General features: G+C 42.2%; 4 protein-coding genes across 6 annotated transcripts; 2 read left to right on the top strand and 2 right to left on the bottom strand.

Annotated features, from left to right (window-relative positions):
- Window positions 1-20: 20 nt before the first annotated feature.
- On the bottom strand, window positions 21-2375 carry LOC130171030 (kelch-like protein 23). The gene is made up of 3 exons (XM_056378798.1): window positions 1180-2375; window positions 556-967; window positions 21-392 (listed from the first exon to the last, which is right to left on the bottom strand). Exons 1-3 carry the CDS (start codon window positions 2180-2182, stop codon window positions 89-91), a joined length of 1719 nt encoding a protein of 572 aa, XP_056234773.1. The 5' UTR covers window positions 2183-2375; the 3' UTR covers window positions 21-88.
- On the top strand, window positions 2375-4790 carry lsm7 (LSM7 homolog, U6 small nuclear RNA and mRNA degradation associated). The gene is made up of 4 exons (XM_056378802.1): window positions 2375-2507; window positions 2769-2859; window positions 2991-3062; window positions 4278-4790. Exons 1-4 carry the CDS (start codon window positions 2502-2504, stop codon window positions 4418-4420), a joined length of 312 nt encoding a protein of 103 aa, XP_056234777.1. The 5' UTR covers window positions 2375-2501; the 3' UTR covers window positions 4421-4790.
- A 1017-nt stretch (window positions 4791-5807) lies between these two features.
- Window positions 5808-13361, top strand: tmprss9 (transmembrane serine protease 9). Of its 3 annotated transcripts, none has more exons than XM_056379323.1 (16): window positions 5808-6362; window positions 7254-7474; window positions 7580-7707; window positions 7795-7862; window positions 7961-8136; window positions 8226-8270; window positions 8598-8711; window positions 8885-9050; window positions 9169-9443; window positions 9963-10105; window positions 10515-10800; window positions 10940-11053; window positions 11132-11300; window positions 11420-11685; window positions 11906-12042; window positions 12740-13361. In XM_056379323.1, the coding sequence occupies exons 2-16, from the start codon at window positions 7336-7338 to the stop codon at window positions 12899-12901; spliced, it is 2388 nt and encodes a 795-aa protein (XP_056235298.1). In that variant the 5' UTR covers window positions 5808-6362; window positions 7254-7335; the 3' UTR covers window positions 12902-13361. The 3 variants fall into 3 exon arrangements, with proteins under 3 accessions (XP_056235298.1, XP_056235297.1, XP_056235299.1); XM_056379322.1 differs by having other exon boundaries at window positions 5809-6362; window positions 7214-7474; XM_056379324.1 differs by lacking the exon at window positions 5808-6362 and having other exon boundaries at window positions 6930-7474.
- Window positions 13362-13502: 141 nt separating this feature from the next.
- Window positions 13503-15916, bottom strand: timm13 (translocase of inner mitochondrial membrane 13 homolog (yeast)). The gene is made up of 3 exons (XM_056379326.1): window positions 15674-15916; window positions 15275-15343; window positions 13503-14871 (listed from the first exon to the last, which is right to left on the bottom strand). The coding sequence occupies exons 1-3, from the start codon at window positions 15791-15793 to the stop codon at window positions 14773-14775; spliced, it is 288 nt and encodes a 95-aa protein (XP_056235301.1). The 5' UTR covers window positions 15794-15916; the 3' UTR covers window positions 13503-14772.
- Between the last annotated feature and the right edge of the window lie 3348 nt (window positions 15917-19264).

Below are 19264 nucleotides of genomic sequence, written 5' to 3'. Positions count from 1 at the left end.
GCAAGAATGACATGTCTAGTATACATGACCACACATACTGTGACGCAGTGCAAATCAAAATCATTTCATTCAGTCACATCACACACCATCACATGACCATTCTCATGCTGACACACCCTCTGAGGGGAACAGGGCAGGGTATGGCATCGTCTACCTCAATGCAAGTGTCTATGTAAGGGTCCATCAGCACCATGTTTGGGAATGTTTTGTTACTCTTCCTCTCACTGACCAGGTATATCTGCCCGCTGACTGTGGTGCAGCCACAGAAGAACTTCCTGTCCAGAGATTCCTCCTCCAGCACAGTCCACTCGTCGGTCTCCACGTCAAAACGCAAGGTTTGGCCTCCAAACAGGTAGAGGGCACCATTGAGCTCAGTGGCAACCAGGTCATACCTAGGAATAAGTTAAAAAAGATGATGCTTTTTTTTCACAACCAATTATCCTGCTAATTAAACTCTTTATTTTGAAACAATAGAATAATAAAGAAATGTAATTTTAACAATGTTAAAGTGACAGAAGAGCTGAGAAGTCATTACTTTCCTGGAAATTCACTCACCGTGGAAATGGAGAATAGGAGACCACATCCCACTGATCCTCCTTCACCACATACCTCTGAATTCCACTATACACCTCCCCGTTTTCATCCAGGCCACACGCCACGTAGATACACGATGCCAGAGCAGCAGTGGCTGCCCTCTCCACAGCCCTAACCATGGGTTCCACCTCCTCCCAACCCTCCTCTGACCCCAGGACCAGCCTTTCTACATCATCCACAACCCCTTCATCCATACTACCACCCAGGACATACAGTACTGAGTCCAGCCCTATGGAGCAGTGGCTGTGCCTGGACTTCTGCAGGGCTGGTGCATCCACCCAGCGCTGGTTCCCACATTCATATACCCTGACCCAGTCCACACTGAACCACAGCACGTCCCGGAAGTAACCGCCTGTCACAACCACATTGTCACCTACATAATGAGAAAATAAACAAAATATAGTGTGAAAAATAGATGACAATTTGAATGTTGAGTATGTTTCATTAGGTCATTTGCCTTTTAATGTGAAAACTGACTGATGAAACCATGTAAATACACATTAAGCCTCTCACTCATCATCAGTTTCATTACTACACTCATCTCCATCATCATGAACATCATCATTCTCATTACCCAAACATTACCTACTGCAGCTACTGAGTACTGTGTGAGGTTCTTCCTCTGCAGAGGTGCACAGCTCTGCCATCTACCACTGAGCGGGTGAAATTGGTACAGTGGCTGTTGCTCCTGATCATGAGGTCCGCCCAGGACAAAGAGGGTTTCTCTGGCCCTGGTCCTCCTCATTGACTTGCCCATTGACCAAGATGCTGGGAAATGTTCATTCAGCATGCAGATGAGCTTGGCTCTAGGGTCAGAGCTTTTCATTCTGGTCAAAAGTTGAGTGATGAACGGTAAAGAGAGAGACTCAGGCCTCACCAGCTCAATGAGCTCCAGAAAGTGTTCTTCTCGTTTAGGGTCAAAAGACACCCAGCGTAGGATGGCTTCCAGGGCCAGATCATCTTTATGGATGGTCAGGTCATCACTGGCAAGAAGATTTGCTATGGTATCCTTAGATAGGGACAGGAAGTCTTCTTCAGCAACGACAGCAGAAAAGTGTGTGAGCACCACCTGTCGTGCCGCGATGTAGAGCTGAGTGCAGCCCAGCTGCCAGGCATAAGCCATCATTCCCAAACAGTTACTGAGGTGCAGCTCACGCTCCAGGAACTTGCAGCACAGCAGCCTGGCTCGCTCAAGCTGGAGAAAGTCTGCAGTCTCAAGGATCCCCAGAACATTTTCTCTGTCCAAAGCCAGTCTGGATGTCCTGCTGTGATCCATCAAGACTCTGAAGTGCCGCAGACTCAAACCTTTAATTTCAATTTTCCTTTTGCTGCTCTCTACACCACACCCGAAGAACAGGGCCCTGAAGTAGGGACTCTGGTGGGCCAGACATTGGCGGCTGACATAAAAACTCTCACCTTCTACCCGTAGAGTAGCATCAGGGATATCAGGCTCAGAGTATTTCACATGTAAAGCGGACTCATCCTCCTCCAGTCTGTTTATCCGCTCAGAGAGAACTGTCAGTCTCTGAGGTTGCAGCTCAGCGTCAGCTCTGTGGGCCATGTCACAACAAACAACCACACCAGCCATACTCTACGAAGTGCCTCGTCCTCCTTCTGGTTTACAACACACCAGCTGGTGGTATTAATAGACTTTCCCCCTGACTGACTGTTGGCTGTAGGCAACAAGGGAAAGGAGGTCAGTTTGAAAACAGGTGCTAATTATAACATAAACAGGCCAAGGACTTATAATGTAACACTAGTTTTTCATCATTAAACTTTCTCATTTTCTTTCTGAGTAAATTAATAATAGAGTCAACAAACCAATGACGTCAGCGACAGGCGCTCAACGATTTGATTGGTGGAACATTTCTGAGGTCAAAGTTTAACTTCCGTGTCACACAGCTAACATGGCGGTGAGTTCGTATGGTTTTCTTTTTCATTCAAACACATTTTCACCTGTGCGACCGTAAACGTTGTCGGGTATATTCTTAGCCAGTAATTGTTTTGGCGAACATGACATGAGACGTAAAACTGCTCCTCCATATATTATATATGTCGTTTCTGGTGCATTTGCTAACTTCACTAGCCAAGCAGAGCTAACCTCAGGCTAAGTTAGTGTTTGTGTGCGCTTAGCACGCATGTGACTCACAACAATGTCCTCTTGCACTGTTTAGGATAAAGAAAAGAAGAAAAAGGAGAGCATCTTCGACTTGTCAAAATACATCGACAAGCCGATTCGCGTGAAGTTTCAAGGAGGACGAGAGGGTAGGTGCATTAATCCAGCTAGTGGGCTAATGCTAACCAAACTAGCCAGTAGAAAGAGAAGCCATCAGTACACGTATGAGCTTTGTTTAATCTTGACTAATGCAAGTTTACAATGTGTGTTTCCCCTTCAGCCAGCGGTGTCCTGAAAGGGTTTGATCCTCTGCTGAACCTGGTGCTCGACGGCACAATCGAGTATATGCGTGGTAAGTGGATATAAAGTAGATGGCTGGCTGGGACAAAGAAACATTGAAAAGAAACTGTGTGGATGGATGTCATAACTTGGCTGGATGACTGGCAGAAAAAAAAGAACCGCACACAGTACACAACTCTACCGACATGTGTAACCTGTTGTTTTGTCAAAATATGTTACCTTTCATTTGTGTTTCCCTTAACCTGAATTCAGTTTTAAGCTTTACCCAAACAAGTCATCTCTGCAGTGCCGAACCATATCTTATCATTAACCTAAATTATGCCCTGGACCCAGCCGCCGAGGGCAGGACCAGGGGAAACACTCTGTGAAAGTCGAATCGGACTTTGACACAACTGTGAAAATATTGTAGCAACACCACCGGTGATGATGTCTGTGCTGAATATGGCAGTTCTGTTCCATTGCTGTGTTTAGTCTCCCAGTCAAAAGAGGACATTGATACATGATCTGTTTCCCATGTATGTAGAGGACAATGGCACTTTCATGACTGGTAATGAATGTTGCCTGCTCGTGGACAAGGAAATCTTAAATTCTCGTCGTCCACTGGCCCAAATAAAGGGCTTATGTTCACGAAGCAATGTCGAATTTGGAAAAATGTTGCTGACTGAAATTGATCAAATTAAATTATAAAATGTGAATGAGCCTCCGTCTCAGTAATGGTCCCCTTGATGGCACAAGTGGTTAACATGGGTGGTTAATTAAAAGCATAACATACAACAAATGCTCCTGGGTTAGGTTCAGCTAAATTAAACATCTGCGGTTTTTTCAACTGTATTGACTATGGCCGATAATCCTCATATTTACACCAGATTTTGTAGGAAATTGGATTTTTACGTCACCTCCTATGAGGTATAGTATGTGCAGTACGTTTGCTGATATGTAAGACAACACTTTGGTACCAGATTCAACTTGGGAGTCCATAGTGTTCCTCGAACGTTAAATAATCATACGCACAAACAGCCACACCACATACGTTGTTCAATAAGGCTGAAAAAGGGAGAGGCACATACAGTATAGTGACTCATACAGAATTAGATATCAGATGGTTTTCCTGTGAAGCCCAGTTTTGAATCAGCTTGCACAAGTGGCATAATTGGACATGTGTTTGTCTCTGCATTTCAGTTTCAATTTCAACAAGAACTGACTGATTTAAATAATGTGACACTTTTAAACTTAAATTCTTGTGTGTCTGTAACCCTTGTGTATCCAGATCCAGATGACCAGCTGAAGCTGACGGAAGATACCAGGCAGCTGGGGCTGGTGGTCTGCAGAGGAACCTCTGTGGTGCTAATCTGTCCTCAGGACGGCATGGAGGCCATACCAAACCCGTTCATACAGCAACAGGACGGCTAACACACACACAGTCTGTTGCCTGATGAGTTGCAGATGCACACACACACACACAACCATCCACACACTTGCATATTTTGATGTTTTTGTTGTTTTAATTTGTTTTAATCATCACAGTAATAATGAATACCAACAAGGCAATTTTCTGTTGTTAAAAATAATAAGTTGATCAGCAAAAGGACATTTATAAGCACTTCACTTTTGTTTCTGTCTGTGGTGGGCAAATTTTCAAAGATTTGAGTTGTAAAGAGCCCACACGTTTGGGAAGTGTTAACAGTACTGTTTTCCTTTTATCCAGAATAAGTAAACTTTTTACTTTTTGTTGTTTTTGATAAAAAAAAAAATAAAATGAAAATGTATGTTTGGTCTTGTACATTTGTTTTCCCTTGTTCTTGTACATTTAGGATGTCTGGATGAAGAACTGAGATGGCAGAATAAGAAAGTACTGTTGTGTTTTTTATGTGATTTAGAGAACCTTGAACATTGCACATGTTCTGCATAAATGAGCTCCAGTGTTGAGTCAAACAGCCCAGCTATCTGCCCACTGTACAGTTACACTGTACAGTTACACTGTACAGAGTTTCTATGTTAAGAAATTACGGCAGGAGTTCTGAAATATCGGTTTTAACCAGTCAAACCATCCAATATGGACTCTTGGTTAATTCATGGCCAGACAGGCATGTTTCTTCCCATTTATTAAAAATAACTATTCATTTCCAGTTCCTGTCAGTTTTAACTTTCTGAAGCTTTATTGTTGAAATCATGTTCCGGTGCCCTATGAAACCTTGAAATTATCTCTTTTTTTTTTTTCAACTTTTTGTCCTCACATCTTATAAAAAGCTGAAAAGATAATGCCTGACTTTAGATATAATGATCCTCAGCTGGAATATTTAAATTCTTGACTTGAAGTTGTTGAAATGAGTTTAGTATTTGCCCTTAAAGTAAATGGGCCCCTCTCCTTCCATTTCTTAAAACAAGATTCAGTGTGAAAGGGGGGGGATTCTGAATTTATTACAATTGTAGTAGCTCTTGATCTTTAAACACGTTTAGAGGAATAAAGGGAGTGTGTGTGTGTGTGAGAGAGAAGATAAGCCATTCAAGCCTTTCTGCACACATACAAAGAGGCATTTGTGGTATTAACTGCTCTAAGTTGAAAGTGTTTTCAAGCAGGGTGAAGGAATAATGAAGAGTAAACTTTGTTAGGATTGTTTCTTTAGGGTGGGTGGCAGGATGGAATCTGTAGGCTTTTACAAATGTACTTTTGTTAAAATACAATATAAAATTTGTTATTTTAAATCAGAGGCTAATTACTCCTCAGAGTATTTCTCTGAGGAACAATACATCCTGAGCTGGGCTCCAGATTTCTCTTAATATCACTAAGATATGTGAGTATCCAACATAGTTGTATAGTGTATATTTGACTTGCAGCCAAAAGGAAGAAATCCAGGAGGCTTCGCTCCTCCTCTGATGCTCAGTCACTGTGTCAATGGGGCACAGACAGGCAGCAGCTAGAATCTGTACCGAGCTCCACAGCAGAGCATGTGGATTTTTTTATGCCCAGTTTTTTTTTTCTGGCATTACTTTTCTGTGACGTGCGTTGCGTAAAGAGGAGTGCTGCCTCTGTGTTATTTACCTGGCTATCTCTGAGGTGACAGTGGAAATGCCTGTACACATTGGTGTGTAACTAAAGGGATTAAGACCGATGGGAGGAGGGTCGGTCGGGGATTTTTGAGAAGCCGAGTCAACTTCGTAAAGTAAACTGAACAGGCTAGTTACCTGCGGGACGGACACGGCACGCCCCTTTGGCAGGTGGAACAAATAGCGGGTCCCTCGGTCCTGTCCCTTGTCTTCTTCCATCCATGTAGCTGTGTAGCCGGTCATGCACTGAGGACTGCGGGGTATCGTGAATGTCAGTGTTCAGAGGAATGAGAGAGGAAAGAACGAGGTGAGTGAGTTTGCTTCAGAACATAAAGCCTGTATTGTTAAATGTCCCACAACGCGGAGCACCTACGGTCACTGTGCGTAATTGGCTGGTGCAGTGAATATCTTCACCGCAGGCGTTGATTCATTTAAATCTTGTTATCTGTAAAAGTTAAGGAAAGTTTTCTTTATTTGTCTTTTCTTTGTTGTGATCTTTCTCCACATGATTGCAATGTTTTTTAACAAGGCCACCCTGGTCTTCTATCCGCAGACTTCAGCCAGCTCCCGAACAGAATTACTGATTAATGTCTTTTTTTCAGTAGCCTATAACCCTTTTCCCAGATGCGTGTGGTTAGTTTTTCTTTTTCTATTGATGTGATGCTCACAACTGGATTTGCTTTTAAGCCACGTGTCTCCACAGTTGGTTACAATGTCATTGTTTTGATCATTTCACAAATAAGTGGGATCTCTTTCAGGAACACCATACCCGTTAATGTAGAATATTGTTTGTGTGAGTGACAAAAGTCATGTCTGTGGATCACTTATTTAAGTATAGATATAACCTACTACATATCACAAGGGGTGGGCAGAAGTTCTGTTTTACTCAGTACAGTTTTTATTTATTTATATTAAGAGATGATGTAAAAATGTTGTTAGTTTCTCACAAGTCTGTTCATGTTTCTATGCTACATTTTGCATAAATGTGATTTTGCATATTTCATATTCTATATACTAATATCATGAGAAAATGTTTATCCTCATTATGAAATTGATTTCGATCAGTGTCCAGCCAAGCGTACTGCATGACTGTGTTACCTATACCTCCATTAATGACATGTCATTCTACTTTTATATTATAGTATTATGTCTTTTCAGGACATACACAGTGCAGCTGTTTTCACTGTATTCTTATCAGGCCTGGATCATTTTGTGTGTCGTGCACGATGACACTGGAGACACTGGAATGTGAGCTGTGAGGTTGGTGCTGTGAATCCAACATGGAGGTGAAGAAGGATGGAGGAGGAGGAGGAGGAGGAGGAGGGCCGTGGTCTTCTTCCCCTGCCTGCTACAGGAGCACTGTCATAGCCTTGCTCCTCTTCTTCCTAGTTATCGGAGTCTTTGTAGGCCTGCTCATTGGTGCGTCCACAAACAGTGCTGTCCGATTTACCCCACAATCACAGACTATACTTTTCATTTGTAATACTTAATAAGTGTTAACCATGTCTCCTTTGTTGTTACCAGCATACCTGGTGCAAGAGCAGCACTATTTCATGGAGACGGTGGAGCTGAGGGGTCTGAAGTATGATCCTGTTTTGCAGGATGAGAACTCTGGCTTCTCCATAGTACTGTCCTCTGTTTTAAAGTCCAAGGTTAGTCTTGACTGTAACTGATGAAAGGTCAATATTTCCTCTGAAGGGGAAAAAAAAGGATTTAAAAGGATTTTCACTTTCTTACAGATTAAAAATGTCTTCATTGCCTCATCAATATCACATCACTACATTGGTTGTAGTATTGTTGCCTATGGGTAAGTGAGAGCTAAACTAAGGCAGATCATTTATTCTAAGGGAAAATGAGTCTAGGAGATTAAGCAAACAACACTGTGTTTTTCCTCTTCCTTCCCAGTAACATTAATGGTGATGTGATGGTGACGTTCAGACTGGTCTTCGTGGTCTCCAAGGTGCAGCAGTACTCAGACAGTTTTGTCCAGGACTTGCTGAGAGCAGGGCTCAGCTCAGTAATGCACGGGAAACCGCTAGAGGTGCCAGAATTTGGACAGATCAGCACTATCATCTTACTGGGTAGTAAAAACTACACTGTCATCAGTTGACTGTCTGTGACCTCCACAGACTTCACAGGATCTAATGTTTTGCTTTCCTTTCCTTCCTAGGTGCCAGTGGGAAGTCATTTTATGCTGTTGGAGATGAGATGATAGGTGAGTTAACCCAGATTGAATGGTACCCGTAAATCTGTATGTGTTTACACCCGCTTAGAATAGTAGAATTGTTTTTCATATTAGTGTAATCTGTGTTAAATGATTGATTAACTGTGTACAAATCCTCCCCCTTGATTTTTCTGAAAAAATCAAAATCACCTAATTTGGAGATAGAGGTTTTTATTTTGGAAAATTACCTTAAGTGAGATCAACTAATCATCAGTCTGGGGTTTTCTCGTTAAAAATTGTTCTAATTTCTTTTTTATTTCTTTGATTCACTCCTCCAACCTCCATCTAATCCGTTTTCCAATCGTCTGGGTTCTTCAGCCAGGTGTCCTGGCAACACGTTCACTTGTGACAATGGAGAGTGTGTCACCAAATTAAATCCAGAGTGTGACTTCATCCCCGACTGTGCAGATGGATCCGATGAAGCTCGTTGTGGTGAATGACTCTTGAAACTACAAATTGGACCATTTAACCACTGTCCTTTTAAGCCTTATTGTTCATTTTCTCAAATTCTTTTTCGGTTGTTTTTGGTATAAAAGTACAAACTGTGTACTGTATATATACTGACTGCTCATATTTGAGGTAATTGACTGCACTTTCCCCCTCAGCCTGCGGTACACGTCCTGCCATGGGGAGTCGGGTGGTGGGAGGTGAGGATGCTCGGCAGGGGGAGCTGCCGTGGCAGGTCAGTCTTAGGCTCCATGGACGCCACACCTGTGGAGCCTCCATCGTCAATGAACGCTGGCTGGTCAGTGCAGCACACTGCTTTGAGAGGTAGGCAGCAAGTCGGTGAGGAGTTATTTATAAATCTCCGAAGCAGTGGCATAACAGCAGCAATCAAAAAGTATTTTAAAAGTAATATCATCTGTTTTTTGTTTTTTTCTGTTCTAAGGGACAATGACCCCAGAGAATGGACCGCCCTGGTAGGGGCCAGTCAGGTGAGCGGTGAGGAGTCGGAGTCCAAGCTGATTAATATCAAGTCACTGGTTGTGTCTCCAGACTACAACACCATGAACACTGACAATGATGTAACAGTGCTGGAGCTGGAGACCCCTCTCACCTTCAGCTCTTACATCCAGCCTGTCTGCTTGCCCTCCCCGTCTCACGTCTTTGCTCCGGGCCAGCGCTGCGTGGTGTCGGGGTGGGGCTCATTGAACCAGTTTAACAGTGAGTAAACCTCAACATCAGATCAATCAATTTGGAGTGAAAATGAATGAAGTGACATATGTGAGTCATACAGAAAGAGTTATCATCAATGCCATGGCATCAATGATATGTTGATATTTTGGGGGTGACTGTTGAAGCCTTCAGACAATATATTTCCGTAAGATAATTCTGAGCATAAGATCATTACTAATGTGGACGCAGTTTCCCCTTGGCTGCATCAGAAACTGTATTGACTATAATACAACCTTTAAAATCAGAAAAAAGGTAACATTTAACAGCATTATGACACCCTAAACCCCATATGATCTGGTCTTATATCATTATCATATTATTATTGCATTATTTTATCAGCCAGCTCAATGCACTGTAGTTGTTCCAGATTTACAGCATATCTTTATATTCTTGAAAGCCATTGTATCTTGTCCTTATAATGAAATAATGGGCAGGACTGTGTGCAGAAAAATGAATGAGTGTGAGTAATGAGTAATTCAGCTGTGCTATACTGTGCTATGCGTTTAGCTGAGGTGCCTCCTACGCTGCAGAAGGCGGTGGTGAAAATCATCGACTCCAAGCTGTGCAACAAGTCGTCCTTGTACAGAGGTGCTGTTACTCAAAACATGATGTGTGCCGGATTCCTGCAGGGCAAGGTGGACTCGTGTCAGGTCAGTGCTGTTTCTGAAGCCATATGAAAACACTTCACATAAGGTAACTACAATGGCATGAGCTATCAACTTACATTTTCTTACATTACTTCCTTGTCTTGGGGCAGAGTTTGTATACATACACTGATGATCTGGTCTTTCTTTTCTGTCTTGGAACTATAAGTAGGGCCAAACTGTATGTTAACATTGGTCCCACCCTAAAAATGGAGGCCTGTAGGTTGTTTTTGTTATAAAATCTCAGTATAACATGATGATGTGTGTTGGTACTATGACAAGGACAAAGCATGACATACTTCCCGAGTGAGGACCTGTCCTCGACCGCTCACTTCACTTTGACACTTTGTATGGGACATGCTGTGTTATCTGCTTTTGCATCAGAAAATCAGGGGTCTTGTGTTTTTCCCTACAGGGAGACTCTGGGGGCCCTCTGGTGTGTGAGGGGGCCCCTGGGAGGTTCTTCCTGGCTGGGGTGGTGAGCTGGGGTGTGGGCTGTGCCATGATCAACAGACCTGGGGTTTATTCCCGCGTCACCAGGCTCCGCAACTGGATTCTCAGCCACACAAATCCCAGCTTGGTCCAGGATTATTCCCAGTATGTTCCCACAGTGCCAGTTACTGTCACAGGACTGAACTTTAATAATCCACCAGTACAGGCGACCTTAGCCATGGACATGTCATCTGCACCAACACCACCTGGTAATGTCACACTGAAAGCAACTTCTTCTTAGAGTAATGGAATGAAGTTAATTATAAATAAAATATCACAAATGTGGAACTCAAACGATTTGTGTTTATCCAAATATCCAAGCTACCTTTTTCCCATCATGTCTTCCAGTCTTGAACTGCAGTGGAAACTTCCAGTGCAGCACCACCTCCTGCATCAGCAAGGTAAACCCAGAGTGTGATGGAGTCCCTGACTGCCCCAACCAGGCAGACGAGACAAACTGCGGTATGTTTATATCAAATACATAGAGTAACCTACACGTGAATAAAAGGAAACACTTTCTGAAGTGTGTTTATGTTTCAGACTGTGGTGTGCGTCCTGCGCTGGGCTCACATAGGATCATAGGTGGAGTGACAGCTCGAAGAGGGGAGTGGCCTTGGATCGGTAGTCTACAGTACCAGAGACTTCACCGCTGTGGCGCCACACTCATTCATAGCAAATGGTTACTGACAGCAGCGCACTGCTTCAAAAGGTACTGTGTATTTGGCTAGTATCATCCTACAGCAACTTACTGAAACTACATGCTTTAGCGCTACAAAAAATCACAGCCCCAGAAGTTTCAAGTTACATTTATAACATTTATAACAACAGTGACCCGAGCCCCTCTAACTGGGCTGTGAGCCTGGGATCCGTGCTGCGTTCTGGGATGGGAGCCATGGTCATCCCCATCCAGAGGGTCATCATTCACCCAGCTTTCAATGGCACCAACATGGACCATGACGTGGCTCTGTTGGAGTTGGCAGTCCCGGCCCCCATGTCCTACACCATCCAGTCAGTCTGTCTCCCCTCAGCGGTGCACCACTTCCTGAAGAATGCAGAGTGTTACATCACAGGCTGGGGATCCATGAGGGAGGGAGGTGAGAGAAGGCAACACTTGCATGAGACATAGTCATCCAGAAAGCATCGTACAACTGCATAGTGTTGTAAACAAACTGGATGACTGGAAACCATTGTCCTCGTGGAATTGAGGACGAAAAGCGCCCACATTGTTACGACTCTAAAGACTCAGGAAAACAGACTTGCGAAACTCTGTGAAAATGAATAACACACAAAAATAATTATTATTCTTTTCACCAGGTTCATTGACCAACCTGCTGCAGAAAGCAGCAGTCCGCATCATTGACCAGGCAGACTGCCAGCACTCTTATGGAAACGTGCTGACTCCTAACATGATGTGTGCTGGTTACATGGAGGGAGGCAGGGACACCTGTTTGGTAAGACCCTGTACATTATACTTTGTGGCATAAATATCCTTCACTCATCCAGGAAATGAACCGGACATCTGGCTGGTACAGTCTTGGCGTTCTCCGAACAGTAAGATTGTGGACCAAGATTACACTAGTGCTGAGAGGCTCTGGGAAACAGGGCCATGGCCCGGATAAATGTTTTTACAGTGGATGGTTAACCAGGTCAGAGAAACATAAGTGTTGCCTTTTACTCTGTAAAGCACTTTTAAGCACATGAATAAAATGTGGTATGAAAGTGCTTGTCAGATGTTATAATTATGGTGGAGACATGATGGAGAAAAACTAAGTGTTGCTTGCTCAGGAACATTGTAGCACTTCTGTGAGAGATGCTTATCTGATGGGAGAGAGTAGACTTTACTCTCTCTTAAAAAATACAGAGCCCCCCCTTCTCACCCACTCCCTCTCTGTAATCTTCTTATGTAAGGAAAACCGCATGCATTCCTGTCTCGGTCAAAGCACCTGGCATCTCAGCAGCGATCCAAGTGACATTCTCTTAGTACCTGCTGTGTCTGTCTTGCTCTCTCTCTCTTCCCCCTTAATCAATTGTTTTATTCCCCTGTATAAACTGGTTACCTGAGAGCATTGCAGTCATTTTCATTTCTGACAAAATAATAATGCCACTGTTGATCTTTCTCCCTTCTCTCCTTCCTTCTCCATCATCCAGGGAGACTCAGGAGGGCCGCTCACTTGTCGTCAGCTCTCTGGCCAGTGGTTTATTGCAGGAGTGACCAGCTGGGGACATGGCTGTGGACGAACAGGTTTTCCAGGGGTCTACACTCGAGTGACATCTGTCAGGAAATGGATATCTACATATCTGCCTTTCTGAAGAGGCAGAAAAGCAGCTGACATAGTGGATTTTCTTGATACATCACATACACATACATTTCTCCAGAAAATTGTACTGTACAAGGACGTAAGTCATGTTAGAAGCCACACACACACTCACACATACTCACATACCACAGTATTGACCTACGTGATCTGTTGGTCATGGGTGCTGTTTGTCATACTGTGCAATCACGTACTGAAGAAATAGGGAGAATCCTGAACTGTGGCTTGCAGACAAAATGCTAGAAATATGCACGATCCAAAGTATTTATTTCAGTTATTTATTTTCCTGACTGGTAAACTTACTGTACATGGTGTTATGTTTGTTTTGTTTTTTTCATTTTGTGCGGGGTTCATAATACATGTGGTTCATTTATGGGTAAATTTCCTCTCCTTTTTGTGTCTTTTCTAAGACAAAGATCTGATGTAATAACTGCTACTGGATGGTGGGTTTTTCGGGGGAAGAAAATAGTTCTATGAGAAAGTGGTGTTGGAATCAGCTTTAAGGGAATTCACCTTTTGACTTGAGTTTGATAAACTCGTAGCGATGTTTCACTGATAGATATGTTTCTCATCAAGAAGGGTGCCTAAGAGAAGAACCTGATTGACAAGCTTTATTGTCATGAAAATCATTCCATTTGCTCATGTTCACAACTCCAATCAGACTGCAAATAATGTTCACATGCTTTTCTGGTTCTCTCTCCTACAAAAACTCAGCAGGAAAGAAAGGAAAGAAAAAGGGATTCTGGTTCCCAGACATCTGACAAACCGTGCACACATAACTGAGAAAGGTTCAGTGCCCCCTTTACAGCTAAGCAGACCCTGCTGAAACAAGCCCACTACTGTGGAGGGCGGCATATAGAGTGACAACTAGAAAACAGGTCAGACAAAACACTTTTGTTCTCCAGGCGTACTTTGATATCGGACTGTTTAGAGGTTTGTGAATGTCAGGTTCACGGTTGTGAAAACACCAAGTTGCTCCTCAATTCTTTCTGGTGATTTTAAGTAGGTCTTTTAGAGTAACAGCATGTTAAGGAAAGCCTGTGTCGCCCCTTAAGGGCTCCTGTTGTGCTCTTTATTCTCTTGGCACAAATATCGACTCTCTCTCTCTCTGAGCAGAATCACATTGAAAGATGTGGGCACACTGCGGACAGCGTTTTAAGGAGTCTAAATTGTAGTGACTTAGAGATCCAAGTCCTGTTAACAATAATCAGTATCATGTGTCCTAATTATACAGGCTATTGAAAACAAGAAACATTCAACCTTAGTTTGATGGCAGGAAGATGCCAGGCTGAATAAAGTGTTTCTACTGAAGCTGTTATAAATATGCCAAGAAACAAAGGCCATGGTGCTGCAGCTGGCTTATTTATGACTGCCACATTGCAACGTCACATTTATTTTCTATACTGCTTATCCTATTCAGGAGCACAGGGGAGCTAGTATATCCCAGCATGTAATGTGCAAGAGGTGGGGAACAGCCTGCACAGACAGGGCTGACATGTGCAGACAAACACTTTCACATTCACTCCGAATGGCAATTCAGACATTTGGATTTATCTGTCCACATTGCAGCTTTTAACAATGCGGGTTGACTTGTTAACCAGAAAATTCATTATTTATAACACAAAAACATAATTAATCAAACTTGGTTACTCAGAGCAAAATGAAAACGTCCACAGAGACATTGTTATGGCTAGAGTCCACAGGCTACTCCTTGGCCTGTCTGTGAGGTATGATGACAGTAGTTGATGGTGTGCTGCCGCTTCCACGACACACACCTGTGCCCAGCTCGTGACCACCAGTGGCTCACTGTGCTCCTCCTCACTGTGAGCAGCGGTCTGAGGAAGGGAAGGGTGGAGAGGGGGATGTTCACATGCGGGCCCTTTCCCTCTGTAATCTGGAGTTGTATGTTCGGGACACGGTGTTCCAGGCATCCATATACCGATCCATACACATGGCAATACATTTCTGTGAGAAGAGGAGCATTGAGGTTAAAACGTTTAAGGATTCATCCTCAAATTGTTCAATAGTGTGGGATCTTTTTCAACGATTAGGATAATGTGCTAATTATTTTCCCAATCAATTAATTCATCTAGAAAATATCCTGATGGTTAATCTGCCCATTACAATTTCACAGAACTTGGCTGACATATTCAAATTGTTTGTGAGCCTGACTGATACTTTAAGCCCCAAAGATATTAAATTTGTTATTAAAGAAATCAGCAAATCCTCATGTCTGAGAGACTGGAACCAGTCCATTTTGATTGGAAAAAAGGACTTCTACACCTTGTCCACAAAGAAAAACTGTTGCAGATCTGTTTTTTCAGCTTCTGCCAACACACTTGCTCATCTTTTATGATTCAACACATACCTGCTCGGAGTTGTCCAGCGTGCTTCCAGGTTTACCTATGCACTTCTTGAAGCATTTGTCAGTCATTCTCTGAAACATGAATGAAAATGTTACCGGTTATTACGCTGAATTTAAAACCGACAGCTGTGAAAATACCCAGAGAAATTCGGGAGTTAAACTGGGTTAAAGGTAGATCTGGTTAAAGAGTCAGGGGTTAGGACGTTACATTGTGTTAGCAGCTTTTAAAAATATTTTTCTATAAGTACTGCTTCATTAATATGGTATTAATCTCTATGTAACGTTATGCCAGGATTAATAAAGTTTTTCATACCATCCCTGTTAAACTTTACTGTAGTTACCATCACTCCTCCACCTTCTAAGATTCAGCTTAGTCTTGCTAGCTTAGCACCGTTGATTTACCTGCAGCAGCTCCTGCGCGTTAGCCACCGCGATCTGGACCTTCACCTGCTCCATGATGACGCCGGTGTCCATTTTACCGCCGGATCCTCCTGCGGAGAAGTCTGAACCGAACCCGTCCATTTCCACCGGAGTCGATACCGAAAACGGTTGCTTAAATCGATCTACTGTAAACACACGTGTGAACAACTGCAGCTAAGTTCGGCTAACGTAAGTTTTCGATGCCCTTGACAGCGACGGAAGACGGTAAACGTCATTTCCGTATAGAGCATTCAGAGTCACGGGAAATGTAGTTGTTCTTTGTGTGTGTGGACACGGTTGAGTTACGGTGTAATACATACACCGCTGCCAAAAACATTTACTGTGATATTTCAGCTCATGTTAATAGACACAGACATGTAGCAAATATGGACATACAGCCCCCCTACACACACACACACACACACATACACACACACACACACACACATACACACACACACACACACACACACATACACACGCGCACGCATGTTTGCCACACGGTGGCAATATACTCCATTGAATAATTCAAGTCTCTAATAAAATGAATTATCTCCACTTTGACTTATTTCCAAGATAGGCTGCCTATTGTACGAAACGAGGCTTTGATATTTAATGCACATGTTTTTAGATTTAGATTAAACATTTTTTGTAACCTCCTGTAACAGGTATTGCAAATTCAGTCACTGTATTGTAGCATAAGTAAGGGTTGGTAATGTCCAGTAATGAAGGACCAGTGTAGGACTGTTGTGTCTTCTTTGATCCAGTCAATAAATGTTTTTGTATTATGTGTTTTGTATGAAAAAATTCATACTGTATATGAAATATATATAAAAATAAAAGTTTGCAAAACATCTCAACAGGTTGTTATCTTATCTTGAATTATCCTGAACAGGTTGTATGTGAAAATATATTTAAAAATAAAATAATAATAATGTGCATAAGACTGTGGTCAATTTATTGCCATATTTATTTTATCCATTGCATAATCATATTGTGTTCTTGTAAGTCAGTCATTTCAAGGCTGTTACTGTAAACTGCTCTGCCAACTTGAATAAACTTGTCAACTTGCCTGGGTAAATAAATAAAAATAAACTACTTAGGAAGCGGGAGCCAACTATAGAAAGTGATAAGAACCTCCACATTGTTTGGTGATGAGGCCTGAACGTGAGGATGACCCCCTCTGAGGACCCCTCTCCTCGTGTTTCAGACAGGATGACCTCACTGAGGGGACCACCTGCCTTGTGTGTGAACAAATATGTGGTACAGTGAGTCTGCAGGCAACAATGCAGTGACCGTTACTGTCATCTAAACCAGCACTCTGTGAATGGTTTGTGGCAATGCTGGGGTCATTGAGAAGTAATTGTGGGGGGTCTGATTAGTGGCGTGCCTGCCTGAGAGTAATTAATGACCAGTTAAACAATACCAATGCAAACACACACACACACACACACAGACACACACATGCACATATGTCCTCAGACCAGTTTGGCTTCAAGCCATGGGGCTGAATGGGGGGAGGGGAGAGTTGGATTAAAGTGCAGCAAAATGAATTAACCCTAGATTACAATCATGAGTTCATTAATCTAATCTTCTTAAATTCTTAATCTCCTGTAGGCACACTTGTGTGTATGAAAGCATTTGGCCCAGTCAGATACAAGGGAGGCTTCAATGTGCACCAGCAACAACGGTTATGGGAATGTAAATTACCAACGTGTGTTTATTGGTGTCAAACACTGAGGTTAAACAAGACCGTTTGTGATTCCTTTGGGACTTTCAAGTGTATAGTTGCAAGCAGAAATGTGGTGGCCAAGTAGGCTAGAGTTGCGATGGAAAAATGATGTCATTATGTCAAGGGCATAGTTGTAAGCACTCACAGCAAGTTTCATGTCAGTTAATCAAAGACTGGCTGAGATATAACTTGATTTTTCTGTTTGGCACCTTTGTTGCCAATTTTGATTGGAACTGAGTGATGAATGCTTTTGCAAATCAAAAAGCCAAAGAGTCATTCTTGGTTTCAAAAACATCTGTGTCAATTTTGGTAATGATTGGAAAAGGTTTGTCTGAGGAACAGCGAAAAAACTGTTTTTGATGTTTGATGATTTTTGCTATGACAGACAAATGCTTTGGAAAATCAAAAATAACTGTGATAACTTTTGTGAGGCTTGGTCTGAAAATCATCTGTGCCAATTTTAGTGAAGATTGAACAAAGTTTGTCTGTGAAGTTCTGAAAAAAATATTTTGCTATAAAAATCCAAAATGGCAGAAATGGAAGTTATAGGGTGCTTTGCACTCAGCTTGATTCAACGAATCCAATTGTACCTAATTTCTGAAAAGATTGGGCATACAGTTCAATAGTTAAATGCATGAATGCACCACCAACTTTTATTTGTTGGTGGCACTAGAGCGCTTTAGGCACAGACATGAAAGTTGGTGAAAAGCATGAGTGTCCCCACTCAGTGTGCCAAATCTTTACCATACAGATCTAGCAGATCTAGTCTGCCATAGACTAACATAGCAGATGAGGAAAAAGAAGTTAAAGATGAAAAGTTAGAAACACAATGGATGCCTATGTAGCTTTGCTGCTCGGCCCTCAAAAAAGACATTTGGTAACTTGAAATACGAGTGGCACTGAAATTTAAATCCCTTGTAAGGAAACAATAAGAAATAGTGGATAAAAGGAAAGCTCTCACACACACACACACACACACACACACACACACCACACACACACACACACACACACACACACTACATAAACTCAGACAGTTGAGAAACAGCAGCAGCTTTTAATCTTCAAAAGCAGCTGTTGAGTGACAGAAAGAGGGAGTGAGAGACAGACAGAGAGAGAGAAGCAGGAGAAATCTGAGCAGTGTAGGCATCGACTACGGCGCTGGAGAGTCTCTCTCAGTCTGTCAGTTTTAAGAGAGAGTAATAATGCTCAGAGCCTCTATTGTTTGAATAAAATGAGCTTATTTTAAACCCCAAATATTTAAAATATCCTAAGTCCATTTAACCTCTCAAGTAATTCTGCTATGTTAGTTGTTTTTTTTTCATCTCTGGCTATCACTCTTTCCCCTTTGCTGACTTTCATGGAACTGTTAAAGCATGAAAAGCACAGGTGCAACTAATAACGTTTAAAAATGCCTCTGTTGCTTTTAAGAGTCCCAGTAAAATGTGGAGCCAGCATACACAAAAGCAGGGCCCTCACAATGGCACACCTAAAATGGAATCAAACCTTTTACAATGTCATTTGTTACACCTGCAAACATGTTGAGACATGTCCCAACAAAGAACTATGTTTTAGTCGCACAGAAAAGGGACATTAGTATTGTATTTATTTAAAGTATATTTAAGTGTGAATGAGTTTAAGTGTGTAAGAGAGTTAAAAGAAATTAATATTTGGATGTTACTTACTATATCATATTTCTCATACTATAAATACACAGAATACACAATTTTACCTGATTACTTCAAAGTCTTTTTCAAAATGTTTATGTGGCTGTTATAACCTCTGTGTTGTATCACGTTTTAAGCAGCCCATGAAAACTCCTTGTATGTGCAGGCTGATCC

This window comes from Seriola aureovittata, chromosome 6 (assembly GCF_021018895.1).
Source record: "Seriola aureovittata isolate HTS-2021-v1 ecotype China chromosome 6, ASM2101889v1, whole genome shotgun sequence".
Taxonomy (NCBI): domain Eukaryota; kingdom Metazoa; phylum Chordata; class Actinopteri; order Carangiformes; family Carangidae; genus Seriola; species Seriola aureovittata.
Note: the sequence above shows the minus strand (reverse complement) of the source record. Positions and strands in the feature narration are given on the sequence as shown.